Raw genomic sequence first — 21,355 nt, 5'->3', positions numbered from 1 at the left:
TGTACTACGCTGCATAAGCAAAAACAAAACGTTAAACTTCTAAGTGTTTTTAATAAACTGAGACTTAGTAAGCTTCTAGCAAGGAGATGAATCTGACTTACACTATGAGATCCAGAAAAGTAAGTGTTAGTGAAAGTAGACCTCATTTCAGCTAATGGATGGATGTGTTCTCTCTCATTTTACAGGAATGATCATTTCTCTCCAGCTGCTTCGAGGTGATATGGATCATATTCGCAGAGAGAATCCCATAATCTTTAACCGGGGAGTGGCCATCACCCGCAAACTAGGTTTTCCTGACGTCATCATGCCAGGTAGGCTTTGACCTGTAGTTACTATGGGACTGTAATTGGAGCTAAGTGCTTCATTTTAAAAGAAATCAGTGAGAAATAAAGTACACAGGAATTTTATACTCATCATTAGTGTGAGAACTTCTATGTGTCTGGAAATCAGAAAAGAATGTGCACCAAATCACATTGGTAAAATTCCTCACAAAGGCATATTTTCAAATGTTTGATTGTTACGTAAAGAGCTATGAAGTGCACCTCTGGTGGCAAGGTTTGGAATTATGAAGAATGAATAGCGAAATTTGAAAGCAATCTCATGAATATATAAAATAATACATTAAACTAATTTACAAAACTAGGCTAGAGAAAAGGAGTTGGAAATGGCAATGCAAATTTAAACCTATGCTGGCAGGAAATTCTTCTTCATTTATGGTGGTTGGCGTGACATAAATGCACTGACAAGGTTGCAGAGTCCAAAGCCCAGAAATTACTTTTATTTAAATTTAATGCTGTAATGAATTATTTCTGAATGGTTAAATGAACAATGATTCAAATTTATTAAAATGAAGAGAGTGCTGTAAATATTCAGAAAGTCAGTGGTATTTCCCTATGGTGAGAGAAATAAATTTCATAATTCAGTTTGATGACTCTGTTGTTTCATTCCAGTTCTGTACCTACTGAGTTAATCCTCTGAAGGATATAAATAACCATTCATACCCAACCATGCAAATCGGTATAAAAAATGGATTCACTTTTTCATACTTGGAGAATGTAATGAATATTAATAGATTAAGGTAATTTCAATGTGCAATTCATTTGAAATAAACCTCATTCCCATTGAAAGAAATTAACACATGCTAGTGCTGTGAAAATTGAATTCCCTTGCTTATCCTATTCAAACCATTTAACACATTTTCTGGAGGAATGGAGGCTTGTGCCTGATTTTATTATACATTTCATTTACTTTTCACCTACTTTTTTGTAAAGAAAATGTTGCAGTGAACAAGTCTGAGGTCCTTCCCAATGCATCTAACCAAACCAGTCTTTATGCCCATAGAATTCCTTGTGTAGTAAACCATCAAATTAACTGAAGCAAAACATTGTAGCTAGCCTGAAACATGAATTCTATTTCTCTCTCCACAAACACTCGTAACTTGCTGAGTAATCCCAAAATTGTGTTTTGCTACATTTATTGCTTCCTTTCCTGGTCAGCTGAACACTGGCATCCGTTGTTCAGTTACTCCATAACACTGGTGCTGTGTTAAGTGAAAGAAGCCAGTGATGAATATTGATGCATTATGCATGAAATTTATTTGGTAATTTTGTGCTGGATTTTATTTGATAATTTTGTGTGTCAAGGAGAACACTTTTAATCCTGGACCCTTGGTTGAATTTTTAGCTGTTGTCAAATTTAACATTGCTTTTATAAGAGGTACACATGGTCATAGCATCAATGTCATGAGCATCAGTGAATATATTGGACTACCTGCATCTTTATGCCCCATTGTTTATACTGCGTTGTTGCACTTTCTTTTGTTGTTGCTACAAGGTGCTGATTTGATCCTAGTTTCATTTTCAAATCTCAAGCAAACATTTATAGAGCAACTTAAAATACGTCTCAGATTGAATAACATGCCACTTTACGCATAATACAAGTATGCTGACAGTACGCAGAGCAGGGGGTTGGTGGTTCAATCCTTGTGTAATGCTGGTTTAATCCTTGGGACTCCATATAAAACTGCATTTATTCAGCAAACTCAGCATGGACTCAGGTTCAGATAATCATCAGGAAGATGGTTACCCGAACCTGAGTCCATCTTGAGTATACTGAATGGATGCAGCAAACTCAGTTCTGGCCCCCTTCCCTTTTGCATCATTCATTCATCACATCATTTAGCATCTCCCATCTTACTCTCATTATTTATTACTTAAAGGGACACTAAATTTCTTTCAGGTTTGTTGAGTATTGATGGGCAGGCATGATGTTTGTAGAATGTTTTTTGTTTGATATTTGCAGTGGGACATCTGAGATGTCACAAGGTCTTTTCTGTGCAGCAAGTGGAATTGTGAAGTTGAGCTTTCACCAGGACTAGGAGAATAAGAGAAGGCCCAAAATTATGTGGGCCAGGAAACTTTTCCATTCTGTCTTAGACCACTGTATTCATCATTTTCATGCTACATCAACAGATCTTAGGAAACAAGGGCTGTATGTTGACTCAAGTCAGGGCTCCAGAAACCAGGGCTACTGTGAGATCAGTTTGTGCCTTATGAGCCTGATTGAATTCTTTGAGGATATAACAAAACACATTGATGAAGGTCGAGCAGTGGATGTAGTGTATATGGATTTCGGTAAGGCACTTAATAAGGTTCCCCATTCAAGGCTCTTTCATAAGGAGGCAGGGGATCCAAGGAGATCTTGTTTTGTGGATCTAGAATTGGCTTGCCCACAGAAGGCAAAGGGTAGTTGTTGGTGGTTTGTATTCTTCATGGAGGTCAGTGACCAGTGGTGTGCCTCAGGAATCTTTTCGGGGACCCCTCTTCTTTGTGATTTCCATAAATGACCTGGATGAAAAAGTAGAAGGGGAGGTTAGTAAGTTTGCTAATGACACGAAGATTGGGGGTATTGTGAATAGTCTGGAGGGTTGTCAGAGGATATAGCGTGACATCGATACGATGCAGAACTGGACCGAGAGGTGTCAGATGGACTTCAGCCCAGATAAGTGTGAAGTGGTTCATTTTGGTAGATCCAGTTTGAAGACAGAATATAATATAAATGGTAAGACTCTTGGCAGTGTGGAGGATCTGAGAAACCTTGGGGTCCGTGTTGATAGGACACTCAAAGCTGCTACACAGGTTGACAGTATTGTTAAGAAGGTGTATGATGTATTGGCATTCATCAACCATGGGATTGGGTTCAAGAGCCGTGAGGTAACGTTACAGCTATACAAGACCTTGGTCAGACCTCACTTAGAGTACTGTGTTCATTTCTGTCGCCTCACTAGAGGAAGGATGTGGATACTACAGAGAGAGAGTGCAGAGGGGATTTACAAGGACGTTGCCTGGATTGGAGGGCGTACCTTATGAGAATAGGTTGAGTATACTTGGACTTTTCTCCTTGGAGCGACGGAGGATGAGAGGTGACCTGATACAGGTGTATAAGATGATGAGGGGCATTGATCGTGTGATAGCCAGAGACTTTTTCCCAGGGCTGAGATGGCTAACGTGAGGGGGCATAGTTTTAAAATGCTTGGAAATAGCTACTGAGGGAATGTCAGGGGTAAGTTTTTCACACAGAGAGTGGTGGGTGCGTGGAATGCATTGCCTGCAGCAGTGGTGAAAGCGGATACAATAGGGTCTTTTAAAAGCCTGTTGGATAGGTTCATAGAGCTTAGAAAAATAGAGGGCTATGCGCTAGGGAAATTCTAGGCAGTCTCTAGAGTAGGTTACATGATCGGCATAACACTGTGGCCCGAAGGGCCTATAATGTGCTGTGAATTTCTGTGTTCTATATTCTATCTACATAGCCAGCTGCATTATGAAGAAGCCCACAATTTAAATGATGAAACACATTTCTGTTGATCGAACAGTCTAAAGACACTCTCTTGCTCACACCAAAGAGATGCCTGCAATGCTCTTATGAATAAACAGCTATAGTGATGTACAAGAGGCTGTACATAACAAAACCTGTCTGTTGCTCCCCACTTCAATACCATATCAAAAGATGGAGGTGGCTGCACCAATCTGTACCATGACATGATTTATACTAACTTCTTAAACATGCCAGTAATTTATTACATGTGGGAGATCATGAGCAGCTGCACTTTAAGAAATGCAGTCATATCAGTTTCAGCTGTTGCTATCAACTACAGAAATAATATCACATGTTATACAATATATTTGGCCCCACACAGCAATCATCACAATGAAATGCAAATATGAAATTCTTTTGGTAACTTGCACAGTCTGTTGGCTATTTGTATATCATAAATGAACATTTTCTCCCATACAACACTTCCATTCCTTCACTCTTTGTTGGTCTACATCTTTCTGTGTTCTCTTTCTTACAGATTAATTGCTGACTTATGGGAAAGAACTTCTGTTGGCTGCAGTGTTACAAACATAGGAAAGTTAGATATGGAGATCAGATAGAAAAATAAATATACATGCCTGCAACAACTGTTTTAAAAGAGATCATTACAATGGGTATACTGGGAAAAGAAAATTTTTTGTGGACAAGGTTTTATTCCTAAAGGTTGACTTGCAGGTTGAATCAGTAGCAAGGTAGCATTCATTTCAAGACTAGAATATAAAAGTAAGGATGTAGTGCTGAGACTCTATAAGACATTGGTCAGACCACTTTTAGAGTATTGTGACCAGTTTTGGGCCCCTTATCTAAGAAAAGTTGTGATGGCATTTGAGTGTCCACAGGCATTTACAAGAATGATCCTGGGAATGAAAGGGTTAATGTATGAGGACCATTTAATAACTCTGGGCCTGTACTCACTGAAGTTTGGAAGAACCGGGGTGGGGGGGAGTGGTTCTTATTGAAACTTACTGAATATTGAAAGGCCTAAACAGAGTGGACATGGAAAATCTGTTTCCAATAGTGGGAGAGACTAAGACCAGGAGGCACATCCTCAGAATAGAAGGATGTCCCTTTAGAACAGAGATGAGGAGGAATTTCATTAGCCAGAGGGTAATAAATCTATAGAATTCATTGCCACATACATTTTTGGAGGCCAAGTTATTTGGTATATTTAAAGCTCTGGTTAATAGGTTCTTGATTACTAAGGGTGTTAAAGGTTACAGAATGTAAGAATATGGGAGAATAAGGTTGAGAAGGATAGTAAAATAGCCAGGATGGAATGGTAGAGCAGACTCGATGGACCAAACAACCTAACTCTGCTCTTAATATCTTATGGTCTAAACCTCACTATATATGCCTCAACCTCACTATATGGAATTTGCCCTTCACAGTTGTCGTTACACGCTTACCATGTACCTGCTGTTCTTGTTCTTAACCTTAGATTTAACGTGTGCTGTCAGAGATTGTATTCAATAGCCACCTACGAACAATGAATTACCACCTACCCACCCACAATATAAGAAAGACCAAACCACAGAGACATGACAAACTCCCACAAGGTCATCACTTTCACTGATAATTGGGTTAGGCTTGCCTGCAGTCACACAGTTTGGAGAGTTTCGTCAAGGCTCATACAGTCAGCTGCAAAGTGGAAACTACTACAGAGTTCAAGCTGAGGTCTGTCAGCAAACCAAGAAGCAAAATATGTTTTAATCTCTATCTTTTGAGGAGATTTTATGAGAATGTTTGCCACTTACTCATCGGATTTTTTTTTTGCTCAAGCCTCATTTCCAAGCTATTTTCAAGCACTTCAGTCAATTTTCACATCTCCTTTCATCCATCAAGATGTTGACTATTAATTTGACAATATTATTCCCAAATACTGAATAAAGTTAGTTATGAAAAACTGGATGTCAGCACTGTTAGTATCATTCCAGTCATTATGGCCCATTAGTAGAATAACTGACAAAATTATGAATGGAAAGTACAACAAAAACATTGAGATCTAGTGACCTTTGAAGCTGGAGGCAGGCTAAGGTGCAACCTTCTACTGGAATTATGTGCCAGGACTGGGACACCTGTGCTCTGCCATGGAGTACAACAGGAAAGTGTGCCCTCTGGTTCTAGAATATCCTGCCCTCAGAAAAATATTCTGACTATCCATCCTATCTGTAGCCCTCATTATTTTATAAACCTTCATAAGATGATTTCTTAGCCTCCTACATTACAGTGCGAATAAAGCTAGCTCATTCAGTCTCCTCTGGAAGCTATAGCCCTCCATTCCTGGCAACAATCTGATGAGCCTCTTCTGCATTCCAATTGCTATCACATCCTTTTTACAATGTGGATCTGAAGAACTGTTCATAGTACTCTACGTGCTCTTGTGCTATGGTGTCTCAACTCTTATACATAGCTTATAAAGGCTAGCAAACCAAATGCCTTGTTCAATGAACTATTCATTTGTGTTGCCACTTTAAGGGAGCAATGGGCTTGAACCTTAGGGTCTCTCTGTACATGAATGCTGTTATAGTCCCTGACCAGTTTTGGGATCTGATTGAAACATATAAAATTCTAAAGGGATTGGACAGGCTAGATGCAGGAAGATTGTTCCCGATGTTGGGGAAGTCCAGAATGAGGGGTCACAGTTTGAGGATAAAGGGAAGTCTGAGATGAGGAAAAACTTCTTCACACAGAGAATGGTGAATCTGTGGAATTCTTTGCCACAGGAAATAGTTGAGGCCAGTTCATTGGCTATATTTAAGAGGGAGTTAGATAAGGCCCTTGTGGCTAAAGGGATCACGAGGTATGGAGAGAAGGCAGGTATAGGGTTCTGAGTTGGATGATCAGCCATGATCGTACTGAATGGCGGTGCAGGCTCAAAGGGCCGAATGGCCTACTCCTGCACCTATTTTCTATGTTCCTATGTTTCTAAGCTTACTCCATGAGACCTAACAAAATTTGATCTCACAAATGTATTATCTCACACTTGTCCTGGTTGTTCCATCAGTCCTGTTCTGCCCAATCTTTCAGCTGATCTATGCCCACTGCTTTCTTAAACAATCTTCTTCACAGTCTACAATTACGCCTATTTATGTGTTGTCTGCAAATGTAGTCATTATGCCATTTATATTTTCACCCAAATCATTTATACGTAGTCTAAACAATAAAATTCCCTGCATTGATCTCTCGGTCACACCATTCATTACAGATTTCTAGTCAGAAAAATATCCATCCACCATTACCCATTACCTCTTAACACCAAAACAATTTTGAATACAGTTTGCCTCAACTTTCTGGACTAGTGTACCATACAAGACTTTGTCAAAAGCCTTGCCAAGGTTTGTGTAAATCACATCCACTTTCTGTCCTTTTTAATATTCTTATTTACCTCCTCAAAAAGATAATTATGTTTGTGAGTAACACACAAAATACTGGAAGAACTCGGCAGACCAGGCAGTATAAATGGAAAAGAGTACAGTTGGCATTTCGGGCCGAGAACCTTCAGCAGGACTGGAGAAAACAGATGAAGACTCAGAGTAAAAGGGAGGGAGAAACACACGGTGATAGATGAAACAGGGAGGGGGAGGGGTGAAGTAAAGAGTTGGGAAGTTGATTGGTGAAAGAGATATAGGGCTAAAGAAGGGGGAATCTAATAGGAGAGGACAGAAAAAAAGGGGGAGCAAGGAGATAAGGTGAGAGAGGGAAATGGAAATGGAGAATAGAGAATGGGAGGGGAGCATTACCAGAAGTTCAAGAAATCGATGTTCATGCCATTAGGTTGGAGGCTATCCAGATGGAATATAAGGTGTTGCTGCTCCAACCTGAGTGTGACCTCATCACGACAGTAGATAAGGCCATGGATGGACATGTCGGCATGGAAATGGGAAGTGGAATTAAAATAGGTGGCCACTGGGTAATCCTGCTTTTTCTAGCGGACGGAGCATAGGTGCTCGGCAAAGTGGTCTTCCAATCTATGTCAGGTGTCACCAATATATAAGAGCCACACCGAGAGTGCCAGATACAATAGGTGACCACAACAGACTCACAGGTGAAGTGTGGCCTCATCTGGAAGGACTGTTCAGGGCCCTGAATGGTAGTTGGGTGGGGGGAATGAATGTACAAGGGAGTCATGTAGGGAGCGACCCCTGCAGAAAGCAGAAAGTGAGGTAAGATGTGCATGGTGGTGGGATCCCATTGGAGAGTGCAGAAGTTACAGAGAATTATGTGCTGGACGTGGAGGTTGGCGGGGTGGTAGGTGAGGACACAAGAGGAACCCTATCCGCAGTAGAAGGTTGGGGTGAGGGCAGGCAAGCATGAAATGGAAGAGATGGGGTTGAGAGCAGCGTTAAGAGTGGAGGAAGGGAAGCCCCTTTGAAGAAGGAGAAAATCTCCTTTGTTCTGGAATGAAAAGCCCATCCTGAGAGCAGATGTGATGGAAACGGAGGAATTGAAAGAAGGAGAAGACATTTTTACAAGTAGCAGGGTGGAAAGAGGTATAGTCCGGCTAACTGTGAGAGTCAGTAGGTTTGTAATAGACATCAGTGGATAAGCTGTCTCCAGAAATAGAGACAGAGATTGAGAAAGAGGAAGAGGGTGTTAGAAATGCATCAGGTAAATTTGAGGGCAAGTGAACCTTCTGTCTTTTCCTATTAGATTCCCCCTTTTCCAGCCCTGTATCTCTTTCACCAATCAACTTTCCAACTCTTTATTTTACCACCCATCTCCGCTCCCAGTTTCACCTATCACCTTGTGTTTCTCCCTCCCTTTTACTATGAGTCCTCATCTTTTTTCTCCAGTCCTGCTGAAGGGTCTCAGTCCAAAGTGTCAACTGTTCTCTTTTCTATTGATGCTGCCTGGCCTACTGAGTTCCTCCAGCATTTTGTGTGTTACTTGGATTTCTAGCATCTGTAGATTTTCTTTTGTTTATAATAGGGGACTCGATAGTTAGAGGTACAGATAGGAGGTTCTGTGGTCGTGATAAAGAATCCAGGATGGTTTGTTGCCTCCCAGGTGCCAGGGTCAAGGATGTCTCTGATCGCTTGCATAACATTCTGAAGTGGGAGGGTGATCAGCCAGATGTCGTGGTGCACATCGGTACCAATGACATAGCAAGGAAGAGTGAGTATAGAGAGCTTGGTAGGAAGTTCAAAAGCAGGACCTCGAGGGTGGTAATTTCAGGATTGCTACCTGTGCTACATGCCAGTGAGGGTAAGAATAGGATGCTCTGGAGGATGAACAATGTGGCTGAGGAACTGGTGTAGGGGGCGGGGTTTCAGACTTCAGGATCATTGGGACCTCTTCTGGGGCAGGTGGGACCTGTACAAGAGAGACGGGTTACACTTGAACTACAAGGGGACCAATATCCTTTCAGGGAGGTTTGTTAGTGCTATTGTGGAGGCTTTAAACTAGATTTGCAGGGGGATGGGAACCAGAGTGCCAGAGCTGACAGTGGGGCTGGGGTGAAAATAAATGATGTTAAAAGTTCAAGCAAAGCCGCAAATAGAAAGATTGTGAGTGGTGGTAAAAATCTTCTGAGGTGTATATATTTCAATGCTAGGAGTATTGCGGGGAAGGCAGGCAGACAAGTTGAAGGCGTGGATTGACACATGGAATTATAACGTTATAGCAATTAGTGAAACTTGGCTACAGGAGGGGCAGGACTGGCAGCTTAATATTCCAGGGTTCTGATGTTTCAGATGTGATAGAAGCAGAGGAATGAAAGGTGGGGGGGTGGCATTGCTTGTCAGGGAAAATGTTGCAGCAGTGCTCAGGCAGGACAGATGAGAGGGCTTGTCTACTGAGTGCTTATGGGTGGAGCTGAGAAACAGGAAAGATATGGCCACATTAGTGGGCTTGTATTATAGACCACCCAATAGTCAGTGAGAATTGGAGGAGCAAATCTGCAGAGAGATAGCAGGCAACTGCAGGAAACATAAAGTTGTGGTGGTAGGGGATTTTAATTTTCCACATATTGATTAGGACTCCTATACTGTTAGGGGTCTAGATGGTTTAGAGTTTGTAAAATGTGTTCAGGAAAGTTTTCTAAATCAATATATAGAGGTACCAACTAGAGAGGATGCAATAGTTGATCTCCCATTAGGAAACGAGTTAGGACAAGTGATGGAAGTGTATGTAGGGGAGCACTTTGGTTCCAGTGATCATAACACCATTAGTTTCAACTTGATCATAGATAAAGATAGATCTGGTCCTAGGGTTGAGGTTCTAAACTGGAAGAAGGCCAAATTTGAAGAAATCAGAAAGGACCTAAAAAGCGTGGATTGGGACAGATTGTTCTCTGGCAAGGATGTGATCGGTAAGTGGGAAGCCTTCAAAGGAGAAATTTTGAGAGTGCAGAGCTTGTATGTTCCTGTCAGGATTAAAGGCAAAGTGAATAGGAATAAGGAACCTTGGTTCTCAAGGGATATTGCAACTCTGATAAAGAAGAAGAGAGAGTTGTATGACATGTATAGGAAACAGGGAGTAAATAAGGTGCTTGAGGAGTATAAACAGTGCAAGAAAATACTTAAGAAGGAAATCAGGAGGGCTAAAAGGAGACATGAGGTTGCCTTGGCAGTCAAAGTGAAGGATAATCCAAAGAGCTTTTACAGGTATATTAAGAGTAAAAGGATTGTAAGGGATAAAATTGGTCCTCTTGAAGATCAGAGTGGTCGGCTATGTGCGGAACCAAAAGAAATGGGGGAGATCTTAAATGGGTTTTTTGCGTCTGTATTTACTAAGGAAACTGGCATGAAGTCTATAGAATTAAGAGAACCAAGTAGTGAGATCATGGAAACTGTACAGATTGAAAAGGAGGAGGTGCTTGCTATCTTGGGGCAAATTAAAGTGGATAAATCCCCAGGACCTGACAGGGTATTCCCTCGGACCTTGAAGGAGACTAGTGTTGAAATTGCAGAGGCCCTGGCAGATATATTTAAAATGTCGGTGTCTACGGGTGAGGTGCCGGAGGATTGGAGAATGGCTCATGTTGTTCCGTTGTTTAAAAAAGGATCGAAAAGTAATCCGGGAAATTATAGGCCGGTAAGTTTGACATCGGTAGTGGGTAAGTTATTTTAGGGAGTACTAAGAGACAGAATCTACAAGCATTTGGATAGACAGGGACTTATTAGGGAGAGTCAACATGGCTTTGTGCGTGGTAGGTCTTGTTTGACCAATCTAATGGAGCTTTTCGAGGAGGTTACCAGGAAAATGGATGAAGGGAAGGCAGTGGATGTTGTCTACATGGACTTTAGTAAGGCCTTTGACAAGGTCCCGCATGGGAGGTTAGTTAGGAAAATTCAGTCGCTAGGTATACATGGAGAGGTGGTAAATTGGATTAGACATTGGCTCAATGGAAGAAGCCAAAGAGTGGTAGTAGAGAATTGCTTCTCCGAGTGGAGGCCTGTGACTAGTGGTGCGCCACAGGGATCAGTGCTGGGTCCATTGTTATTTGTCATCTATATCAATGATCTGGATGATAATGTGGTAAATTGGATCAGCAAATTTGCTGATGATGCAAAGATTGGAGGTGTAGTGGACAGTGAGGACTGTTTTCAAAGCTTGCAGAGCGATTTGGACCAGCTGGAAAAATGGGCTGAAAAGTGGCAGATGGAGTTTAATACAGACAAGTGTGGGTTATTTCACTTTGGAAGGACAAACCAAGGTAGAACATACAGGGTAAATGGTAAGGCACTGAGGAGTGCAGTAGAACAGAGGTATCTGGGAATACAGATACAAAATTCCCTAAAAGTGGCGTCACAGATAGATAGGGTCGTAAAGAGAGCTTTTGGTACATTGGCCTTTATTAATCAAAGTATTGAGTGTAAGAGCTGGAATGTTATGATGAGGTTGTATAAGGCATTGGTGAGGCGGAATCTGGAGTATTGTGTTCAGTTTTGGTCACCAAATTACAGGAAGGATATTAATAAGGTTGAAAGAGTGCAGAGAAGGTTTACAAGGATGTTGCTGGGACTTGAGAAACTCAGTTACAGAGAAAGGTTGAATAGGTTAGGACTTTATTCCCTGGAGCGTAAAAGAATGAGGGAGATTTGATAGAGGTATATAAAATTATGATAGGTATAGATAGAGTGAATGCAAGCAGGCTTTTTCCACTGAGGCAAGGGGAGAAAAAAAACCAGAGGACATGGGTTAAGGGTGAAGGGGGAAAAGTTTAAAGGGAACATTAGGGGAAGCTTCTTTACACAGAGAGTGGTGGAAGTGTGGAATGAGCTGCCAGACGAGGTGGTAAATGCGGGTTCTTTTTTAACATTTAAGAATAAATTGGACAGATACATGGATGGGAGGTGTATGGAGGGATATGGTCCGTGTGCAGGTCAGTGGGACTAGGCAGAAAATGGTTCGGCACAGCCAAGGGCCAAAAGGCCTGTTTCTGTGCTGTAGTTTTTCAGTGGTTTCTACAATTATATTTGTGAGATATGTTCTCTTCTGCCCAAAATCATACTGACTCTTAATCAGTAAGCTTAAACATTGTGTCTCAGAATCTTCTCAAGTAACTTCTCTACTACTGCTGTAAGGCTCATTAGCGTCTAGTTTTCAGCTCTATCCCTGTTACCTATTTTGAGCAAGAGGATATCATTAGCTGTCTTCCAGTCTTCTAGTACCTTGCTCATGGCTAATGAAGATGCAAAAATCTCCATCAGAACTACAGCTATCCCCTCCCTTGTTTCCCTTAGCATCCTAGGACAAATCTTTCCAGCCCACAAGAATTTACCCACCCTGCAGCACTTTGATACTTATAGTTCTTCCTCCTTCCTGATACAGATATAACACAGAATATCAGCATAACCCTGAACTCTCCAGCCTCCATATCCTTCTCCTTGGTGAATATCACAGAGAACTATTCATTTAGGATATTCCTTATGTGCTGTGGCTCCATTCATAGATTACCTCTCTAGTCCCTGAGGGGTCCTATTCCTTTCTTTGCTACAGCCTTGTTGTTAATATAGAAGGATTTAGAATTCTCCTTAATCTGACTTGCCAAGATAATTTAATGATCCCATTTTGCCCTCATAATTTATTTCAAATTTCTTCTAAATTCCCTGGTAATCTTGATTTGTTCAACACTATTCACCGTACCTAGCATATGTTTCTTTATGTTCTCTGATCATGTTTTTAATATCCTTCATCAACCAAAGTTCTCTAAACTTTGTTTTATCGGGATGAAAGGTCAACTCTGTTCCTTTCCATAGATGCTGCCTGACCTGCTAAGTTCCCACAGCATTTTATGTGTGTTACTCTGGATTTCCAGCATCTGCAGAATCTCTTGTGTTCTCTAAACTTTCCACCTTTGTTTCTTACCCTCACGCAGACATGATAACTCTGAACTCTTGCTGTTACAGTCCTATAGACATATATAAGTCTTTGACACATATATATAGCTAGGGTGCCTAAGAATTTTGCATAATTTTATGTATTGCACTATATTACCGCCACAAAAAAAATCCTTGACATATGTGAGTGATGATAATCCTGATTCTGATATGGGTCTGTATTGTGTACTGAGAGTGGGAAGGGGTCAGGGAGAGGGGAACCATGGTTGGGAAAGGGAGAGGGGAGGAAGCAGGAAGCACTAGAGAGACATTCTGAAATGATCAATAAACTCATTGCTAGGAATAAAATAAACTTGCCTGGTGTCACAGGGCTAGTGTGTCTGCACCCATGCCAGCCCCCGCCCCCTGGCATGCCTTTTCTGCCATCTGTCCCACACCCCTTACACCGCACTCCACCCTCACCATTCCCAACATCCTTTGCTCCTGCCAGATTTACGAACTTGCTCTCCACTCAACAAATACTGTATGCTACAAAAGTTTTGGTTTTTGTTTGTGTGCAAAGTAACGGATGTTTCAGATCAGTGCATTGACTTTCTGTGCATCTTCTTAAAACAGTAGGTAGAGTTGAAATCTAATTTGAAGACATAAAATCAAATTTGATTCATTCATGTGCATCTCTCTGGTTGGGATATACATATGTATCCTTGCTCTAAGCTCACTTTTGGATATGTCTAATCAAATTGTTCAGTGGTCATCATATAAGATTGTTCAGGATCAAATTTTATGTTCAAAGTTCTATGTAGAATAAGCATCTTTTTTGTTTAGAGATTTTGAAAAGAACAGTAAACTTTGTGATTCAATGCAAAATTTCTGCTAAATCCTGTTCAATTTTTTCTGCAAACTGGTTTAAACTTGAGCTATCACCCTAAAAAGTTCATTTTCCTTCCTTTATCAAGACTGTGTTAATGTGGATGTACATGCCAATTTCCAAGTAAACTAGAGTACAGAAGTGGTCTGTTCAGTCCTCGGGTTTTTTTAGAATTTCACTTGCTCACTGAATTTTGTTTGATTGCAAAGCTGACACTAAGCCCAGGGAAAATATTTGGAGGAAATTTTATAGAAAGATCACTGGAAGAGAAAGAAAATATAGAGGCCCATATAAATCAGTCCGTTGATGATGTTCGGCTGTGGTGTAGAAGGAATCGTAATGTGCAGGTAGAAAGCCTTCCCACAGTGATTTCAAGTTCACTTATTAGAAGGTTGCAACACACATTGCTTCCTGGACTATCAGTCTTGGCTCTGTGATGAGTCTTGGTAGTGGATGCGTCATTCTCTCAAACTAAGTAGTTGCTGACAGGATTCTCCAGCTGCTGGTGTGACTGCTAAATTGCTTAAAATTTTAGCTTGACCCCTTTCTGCATCAGAGCTGTACTTTTCATCACAGTAGTGTTGGGTTGTTCATGGACATCTTCAGTAGAATCTCCACATGTCCCAACCAGTCCGAATTAGTATATGCATGCTGTAGTAGTCTATTTCACTCAAGGACCTGGTGAGTGATCTGTCAGTACCAAGTGACTCCACTACTACTTAGAGCATGTGATTAACAAGCATAGAGAAAGGCATTGAGAAATCTGATCGACAGAGGCAGTGTAAACATGTAAGATAAATTTTGGCTGTGCTAACAAGTACATTGCATCTTTATTTATGAATTATTATTACTTCAATTGAGATAGAAGCGATCCTCACTGTCCAGAACTTCATTATCACAAGTATTTTGTGTGGGATTTTAGTATTCAATGACATGACAATTACTTTCATGACATTGATCCTGAAGAAATTCAGGTTAGCTATGTATCTATTACAATAACTCCTATTGATTTTTACTCAACAAACTGCAGTGAAGTTTCCCACCCTGGTACAAATGAGAATAATTAACAAATCTGCCTTTCTCTCAGTGCTCAGATTATGCATTCTACATGCCTGTTTCTCATGGAATTGCCTTTTTCTATATAAAACTGAGGTTCTGTCAGCTGCATAAGTCTAGGGAAGACAATCCCTGGCCCCGCCAAACCTGTGAGATTGAGCTGTAAGCTCACCCAAACCCCCTGTTTGTATGGATGCTACGTGATTTGTTACTCTGATACAAATCAGTACCATGAAATAACAGATAGTGCACCATATACAACTAAACGATTTAGCTTTGTAATTCTTAATTTGACTAAAGGGTGATTAAAGAAAAAGCAAAAAGAAAAGGGCCCATTTTAATGAAACAGTCCAATGTGCACAAGTTGGAGCTCATGGTTTCCCTTTCGCTGATCCTCCATCGATTTCCCCGGGTTTCGTGGACTCCTGACCACCCCATGCCAAATCCACTCCTATGACCTCGCCTCTCCGGTGTCTTCTCTCTCCAGCTCCCGCCAAACAAAAGACCCAGATCACCTTGGTGTCAGGCACACAGAGCGAAAACACACTCCTTTCATTGGACGGCTCACATTCCAAAGCACCTGTTATCACTAACCATAACCCAAATTCTGCTTCCACAGAAAGATCATTACATTAGTAGTGAAACCTTTCCCAGGGTGTTACATCTATAATAAAACTAGGTACAAACTTGTTACAAACAGCTTTATTCTATGTAGTTCCTGACACGGAAGTGTTTGAATTTATTTCATCTTACAACTTAAGCTTCAGAAGTTAGAGCCAAATGTATCTCCCGAAGTCAAGATTATCTGAATCAGCGTTTTGGAAGAAAGAGATATATTTGCTACTATCCGTACCAAAACAATGTAGTAACTTGTCGCAAACAACCTTATTTCAGGATGTTGTAGTGCTTGGCATCAGATGAGCCAAATGCATTGCAAAATTTCCAGATTGGGTAAATCAGTGTTTTTGAAGGAAAGAAGTATAATTGCCACTTTCTATAATACATGATATACAAACATGTTGCAGACAACTTGGGTTAGCTTCAGTCTACACTGCACCACATTGATTACTGTATTACAAATAATTCAAGAGTAATCCAGGTATTATATTGGAAGTAACTTCTGGAGCATGCAAGAACCACTTAGATATTCACATAGATGATCAAAAACTAGAGGGCTGTGTAGGAAGGGAGAGTTAGATTGTTCTCGGTGTAGGTAAAAGAGCAATACAGCATTGTGGCCATTACTGTGCTGTAATGTTCCTACTTCTATATCACTACATCAGATACTCTATTAGAAACAGAGAAACCGGACTCCAGTTTTAATATTAAAAATTGTGCATTGTTTAGTTTTCATTACTATACAAGATTCAATGCAGTATTCCTCTCATTATTATGATGCACCAACTTATGACTAATATTTAAAAACGCAAACACAAGGAAATCTGCAGATGCTGGAATTTCAAGCAACACACATAAAAGTTGCTGGTGAAGGCCAGGCAGCATCTCTAGAAGTCGACGTTTCGGGCCGAAACCCTTCGTCAGGACTAACTGAAAGAAGAGCTAGTAAGAGATTTGAAAGTGGGAGGGGGAGAGGGAGATCCGAAATGATAGGAGAAGACAGGAGGGGGAGGGATGGAGCCAAGAGCTGGACAGTTGATTGGCAAAAGGGATATGAGAGGATCGTGGGACAGGAGGCCTAGGGAGAAAGAAAGGGGGAGGGGGAAGCCCAGAGGATGGGCAAGGGGTATAGTGAGAGGGACAGAGGGAGAAAAAGGAGAGAGAGAAAAAGAATGTGTGTATATAAATAAATAACTGATGGGGTATGAGCTGGAGGTGGGGCATTAGCGGAAGTTTGAGAAGTCAATGTTCATGCCATCAGGTTGGAGGCTACCCAGACGGAATATAAGGTGTTGTTCCTCCAACCTGAGTGTGGCTTCATCTTTACAGTAGAGGAGGTTGTGGATAGACATATCAGAGTGGGAATGGGACGTGGAATTAAAATGTGTGGCCACTGGGAGATCCTGCTTTCTCTGGTGGAAACTTCCGCCACCTCCAAAGGGATCCCACCACTAAGAACATCTTTCCCTCCCCCCCTTATGCTTTCCGCAGGGATCGCTCCCTACGCGACTGCCTTGACCATTCATCCCCCCCATCCCTTCCCACCGATCTCCCTCACGGCACTTATCCTTGTAAGCGGAACAAGTGCTACACATGCCCTTACACTTCCTCCCTCACTACCGTTCAGGGCTCCAGACAGTCCTTCCAGGTGAGGCGACACTTCACCTGTGAGTCCGCTGGGGTGATATACTGCGTCCAGTGCTCCCCAGCCTTCTATATATTGGCGAGACCCAACGCAGAGATCGTTTCGCTGAACACCTATGCTCTGTCCTCCAGAGAAAGCAGGATCTCCCAGTGGCCACACATTTTAATTCCACATCCCATTCCCATTCTGATAATGTCTATCCATGGCCTCCTCTACTGTAAAGATGAAGCCACACTCAAGTTGGAGGAACAACACCTTATATTCCGTCTGGGTAGCCTCCAACCTGATGGCATGAACATTGACTTCTCAAACTTCCGCTAATGCCCCACCTCCCCCTCGTACCCCATCCGTTATTTATTTATTTATTTATATACACACATTCGTTTTCTCTCTCTCTCCTTTTTCTCCCTCTGTCTCTCTCACTATACTCCTTGCCCATCCTCTGGGCTCCCCCCCCCTTTCTTTCTCCCTGGGCCTCCTGTCTCATGATCCCCTGATATCCCTTTTGCCAATCAACTGTCCATTTCTTGCCTCCATCCCTCCCCCTCCTGTCTTCCCCTATCATTTCGGATCTCCCCCTCCCCCTCCCACTTTCAAATCTCTTACTAACTCTTCCTTCAGTTAATCCTGATGAAAGGTCTCGGCCTGAAACGTCGACTGTACCTCTTCCTAGAGATGCTGCCTGGCCTGCTGCGTTCACCAGCAACTTTTATGTGTGCTGCTTATGACTAGAATTACTTTGAAAATAACACAACAATGGGAACAACACTCTAAATTTCATTTAGTTCATTAGAGTCATTCCATCATTGCAATGTTGCCATGATGCAATCTCAATAAACACTAATATCAGTGTTTAATTTCATTTGGTGCTCAGATATATATTAGTCATACCTGAGATAAGGTTTTGGTGCAGTGTACATGCATTATAAGTTAATGACTAAATGTTTGTCAGGAAGTTTCTTGTGAACTGCTCTTGTTGATTGTATTTGTATATCAATGTCAGAAATCAGTCTGGTTGGTAGCTATTTCTCTGTTCTTGTGAATAATAAAGGTTGCGTGCACCAAAATATCATATAGCCAAAAGGTTACCTGCTTGTAAGAAAGCAGTCTGGTAACTCCAATTTCAGTGATAAATCTGAAATTTCAAATTCAAAATTACATTTCCAGCCTAATAGGCAACATTTCTGTTTCAGATCTGTTGGATTAAAATTGCTCCCATGCATTTGAATTTGAGTTTAGATTTTTTAATTATTACTTATATATTATTGATTATATTGTCCTATAATCAACACAACATTGTAAAGAAGCATTGCGTAGAGATAACTCCCAAAATCTACATTCTAGCTAAGTGTAATTATTCTGCAGTTACATATTTGCTGAGAAATATGGCCAAGCATATTCCAGAATTTGTCTACTTCAGCCCTTTTTAACCATGTTTTATGTTGATTTAATCCAAAGAGTCCAAGTTGTACAGCTCGAGAGGTACCAATTCAACACAAGACATAACTATTGTCGGTGGAAGGGGTAATTTTCTACAGAATACTGCTCTGTAACTGTATGAGATAATGATAAAACACTGGCATCACTTCTGTCTTCAAATCTTAATTCTAATCTCCCTTCCACAAGCCTTATCTGATACTTATTCATATATTCCAACATCCTACAATGCAAGAATCTTTTGTTTTGGATTTTTTTCTCTCCACACCTTGCACCACATTTCCAGAAACAGTCAGAAACACACCCTTTTACGTCCTTGGGATGTACCAAATTGCCTCACAGTCAATGATTGTTTTTAAAGATCCGTCATGTTTGCTTACAACAACCAGTTGTGTTTTACAAGTTCCACAAAAGCAAATGGGATGAATAAGTGAACAGAAAATTCTCAATTTACTCACTTGGCAATTAGAAAATAGACTCAGTGGCCACCTAATTAGCTACCTCCTGTATCTAATAAAGTGGTCACTGAGTGTCTGTTCATGGTCTTCTGCTGCTGGAGCTCATCCACTTCAAGGTTTGACACATTGTGCACTCAGAGATGCTCTTCTGCACATAACTGTTGTAATGCTTGGTTATTTGAGTTAATGTCACCCTCTTGTTAGCTTGACAAGTCTGCCCATTCTCCTCTGAACTCTCCCGATAACTATGCATTTTTGCCAACAGAACTGCCACGAACTGGATGTTTTTTTTAAATTTTCACACTATTCTCTGTAAACTCTAGAGGATGTTGTGTGTAAAAATCCCAGGAGAATAGCAGTTTCTAAGAAACTCAAACCATCCCATCTGTCACCGACCATCATTCCATGGTCAAAGTCACTTAGATCATAATTCTTCCCCATGTTTGGTGTCAACAACAACTGAACCTCTTAACCATGTCTTTGTACATTGAGTTGCTGCCACATGATTTGTTGATTAAATATTTGCATTAATGAGCAGGTATACAGATGTACCTAATAAAGTAGTTGCTGAGTATGTTTTGCTGTAGTTGCAGATAATGCCAAATAGCAAATTGTTTTATCCAAAAAGTAAGCACATGCCTATAGTGCTTAGCAGTTTATCTCTAGCTTTAATACATACTGTGTTATGTGTGTATATATAAAGAACTTCAGTTTCCAGTGTGCAATGTGGGTAGTTCACCTGGAAACGGAAGTAACGCGTTGGCCGGTCGCATTCGCAGGTGTGAGCTGGAAACCTCTAAATGTAAATAAATATGTTAGTGTTTAAAGCCCATGCAAAGTTTGTCTTTATTTAGAACAAATATAACATGGTGTCAGAAGTTGGCGTGAGGTCTAAATACCAAGCATAACTGAATACCGCGAGCAACTAAGAAAGAGACGCTAGTTGCGACAGGGGATAAAAAAGACTGTGCTAGAAGCAAGTGAGATCAGCCAGTGTGGCAACAGAACACCTTGGGTCCAGAAATTTATGTAATTCACGGAGATAAATCTAGGTAAACACCTGTCATGGATAAGCTAAGTCCTCCAGCACGTGTGCAGTTTACCAGCAATCTAACTGATAACTGGAAATGCTTCAAACAGCAAATCAGTATAAATTTAGCGGTGAGCAGAGCCGGAGAGATGCATGAAAATTTGAAAGCATCTATCTATCTATAATTGGCAAAGATGCTTTGGACATCTTTAACAACTTTCAAATTGGTGAGACAGCCTTGACTTTGGACATTCTGATGACAAAATTTGAGGTGCATTTTGTCCCAAATAAAAACATCACATATAAAAGATACAAGTTCTTTTCCTGTGAACAGAAACAAGGTGTTAGCTCTGACCAAAACTTAGCTGAGCTTCCACACTGAGTAAGTCCTGTGAGTTTGGAGATTTGTGACACTCACTAATTAGAGATTAATAATTTGCAGAACTTCGAGTAATGGGCTCAAAGAAAGATTACTCCATGAAAAAGATTTAACATTGGAAAAGTGTGGCGATGTGTAGGGCAGCAGAGATCATACAATCACAAGCAAACCAGGGCAGAAACAACAGTGCATGCTGTGAAAGCAGGCGGGCAGAGCACAAGGCATTTCCCAAAGCAACAGCATAGCAACGAGCTTGCTGAAACAGCAAATGTGGAGGTAGGCACATCCTAAAGACATTCCTGATTTTGAAAAGTTCTGCAATAATTATGCAAAGAAGAATCATTTTGCAAAAGTAATGCAAAGCTGGGCTACCAAGAGAAAGGTACACACAGTTGCTGAGGAAAGGAGGAAGTCTTTATGGGTTCTCTACAGACTGCTGGTGCTGGTAAGACAGAATGGATTGTTCCAGTGCCTGTGAATGAGACAGTAATTCCATTCAAGCTTGACACCAGAGCCCAGGTGAACCTGTTGTCTATGGATGATTACGGGACTCTCAAAGTAAAGAGCAAGATTTACCCAGTGAAGTTCAAAGTAACAGGCTATACGGAAGAGAACATTCCAGTAAAAGGGGACTGCAGAGGGACCTTCAAACACAAGGGACAGCAGTAAATGGCACAGCTACTTATTGTTGAAAAGCGAGTATAGCC

General features: G+C 41.0%; 1 protein-coding gene across 1 annotated transcript in view; it reads left to right on the top strand.

Moving 5' to 3' along the window:
* dock3 (dedicator of cytokinesis 3) overlaps positions 1–21,355 on the top strand; it is a 946,041-nt gene that overhangs the window by 621,370 nt on the left and 303,316 nt on the right. Inside the window, exon 14 of the mRNA XM_072280136.1 lies at positions 186–311. Within this exon, the coding sequence (XP_072136237.1) occupies positions 186–311 (126 nt within the window). The remainder of the gene's footprint in view (positions 1–185; positions 312–21,355) is intronic.

The sequence above is a fragment of the Mobula birostris genome, chromosome 16, assembly GCF_030028105.1.
Source record: "Mobula birostris isolate sMobBir1 chromosome 16, sMobBir1.hap1, whole genome shotgun sequence".
NCBI classification, from domain to species: domain Eukaryota; kingdom Metazoa; phylum Chordata; class Chondrichthyes; order Myliobatiformes; family Myliobatidae; genus Mobula; species Mobula birostris.
Note: the sequence above shows the minus strand (reverse complement) of the source record. Positions and strands in the feature narration are given on the sequence as shown.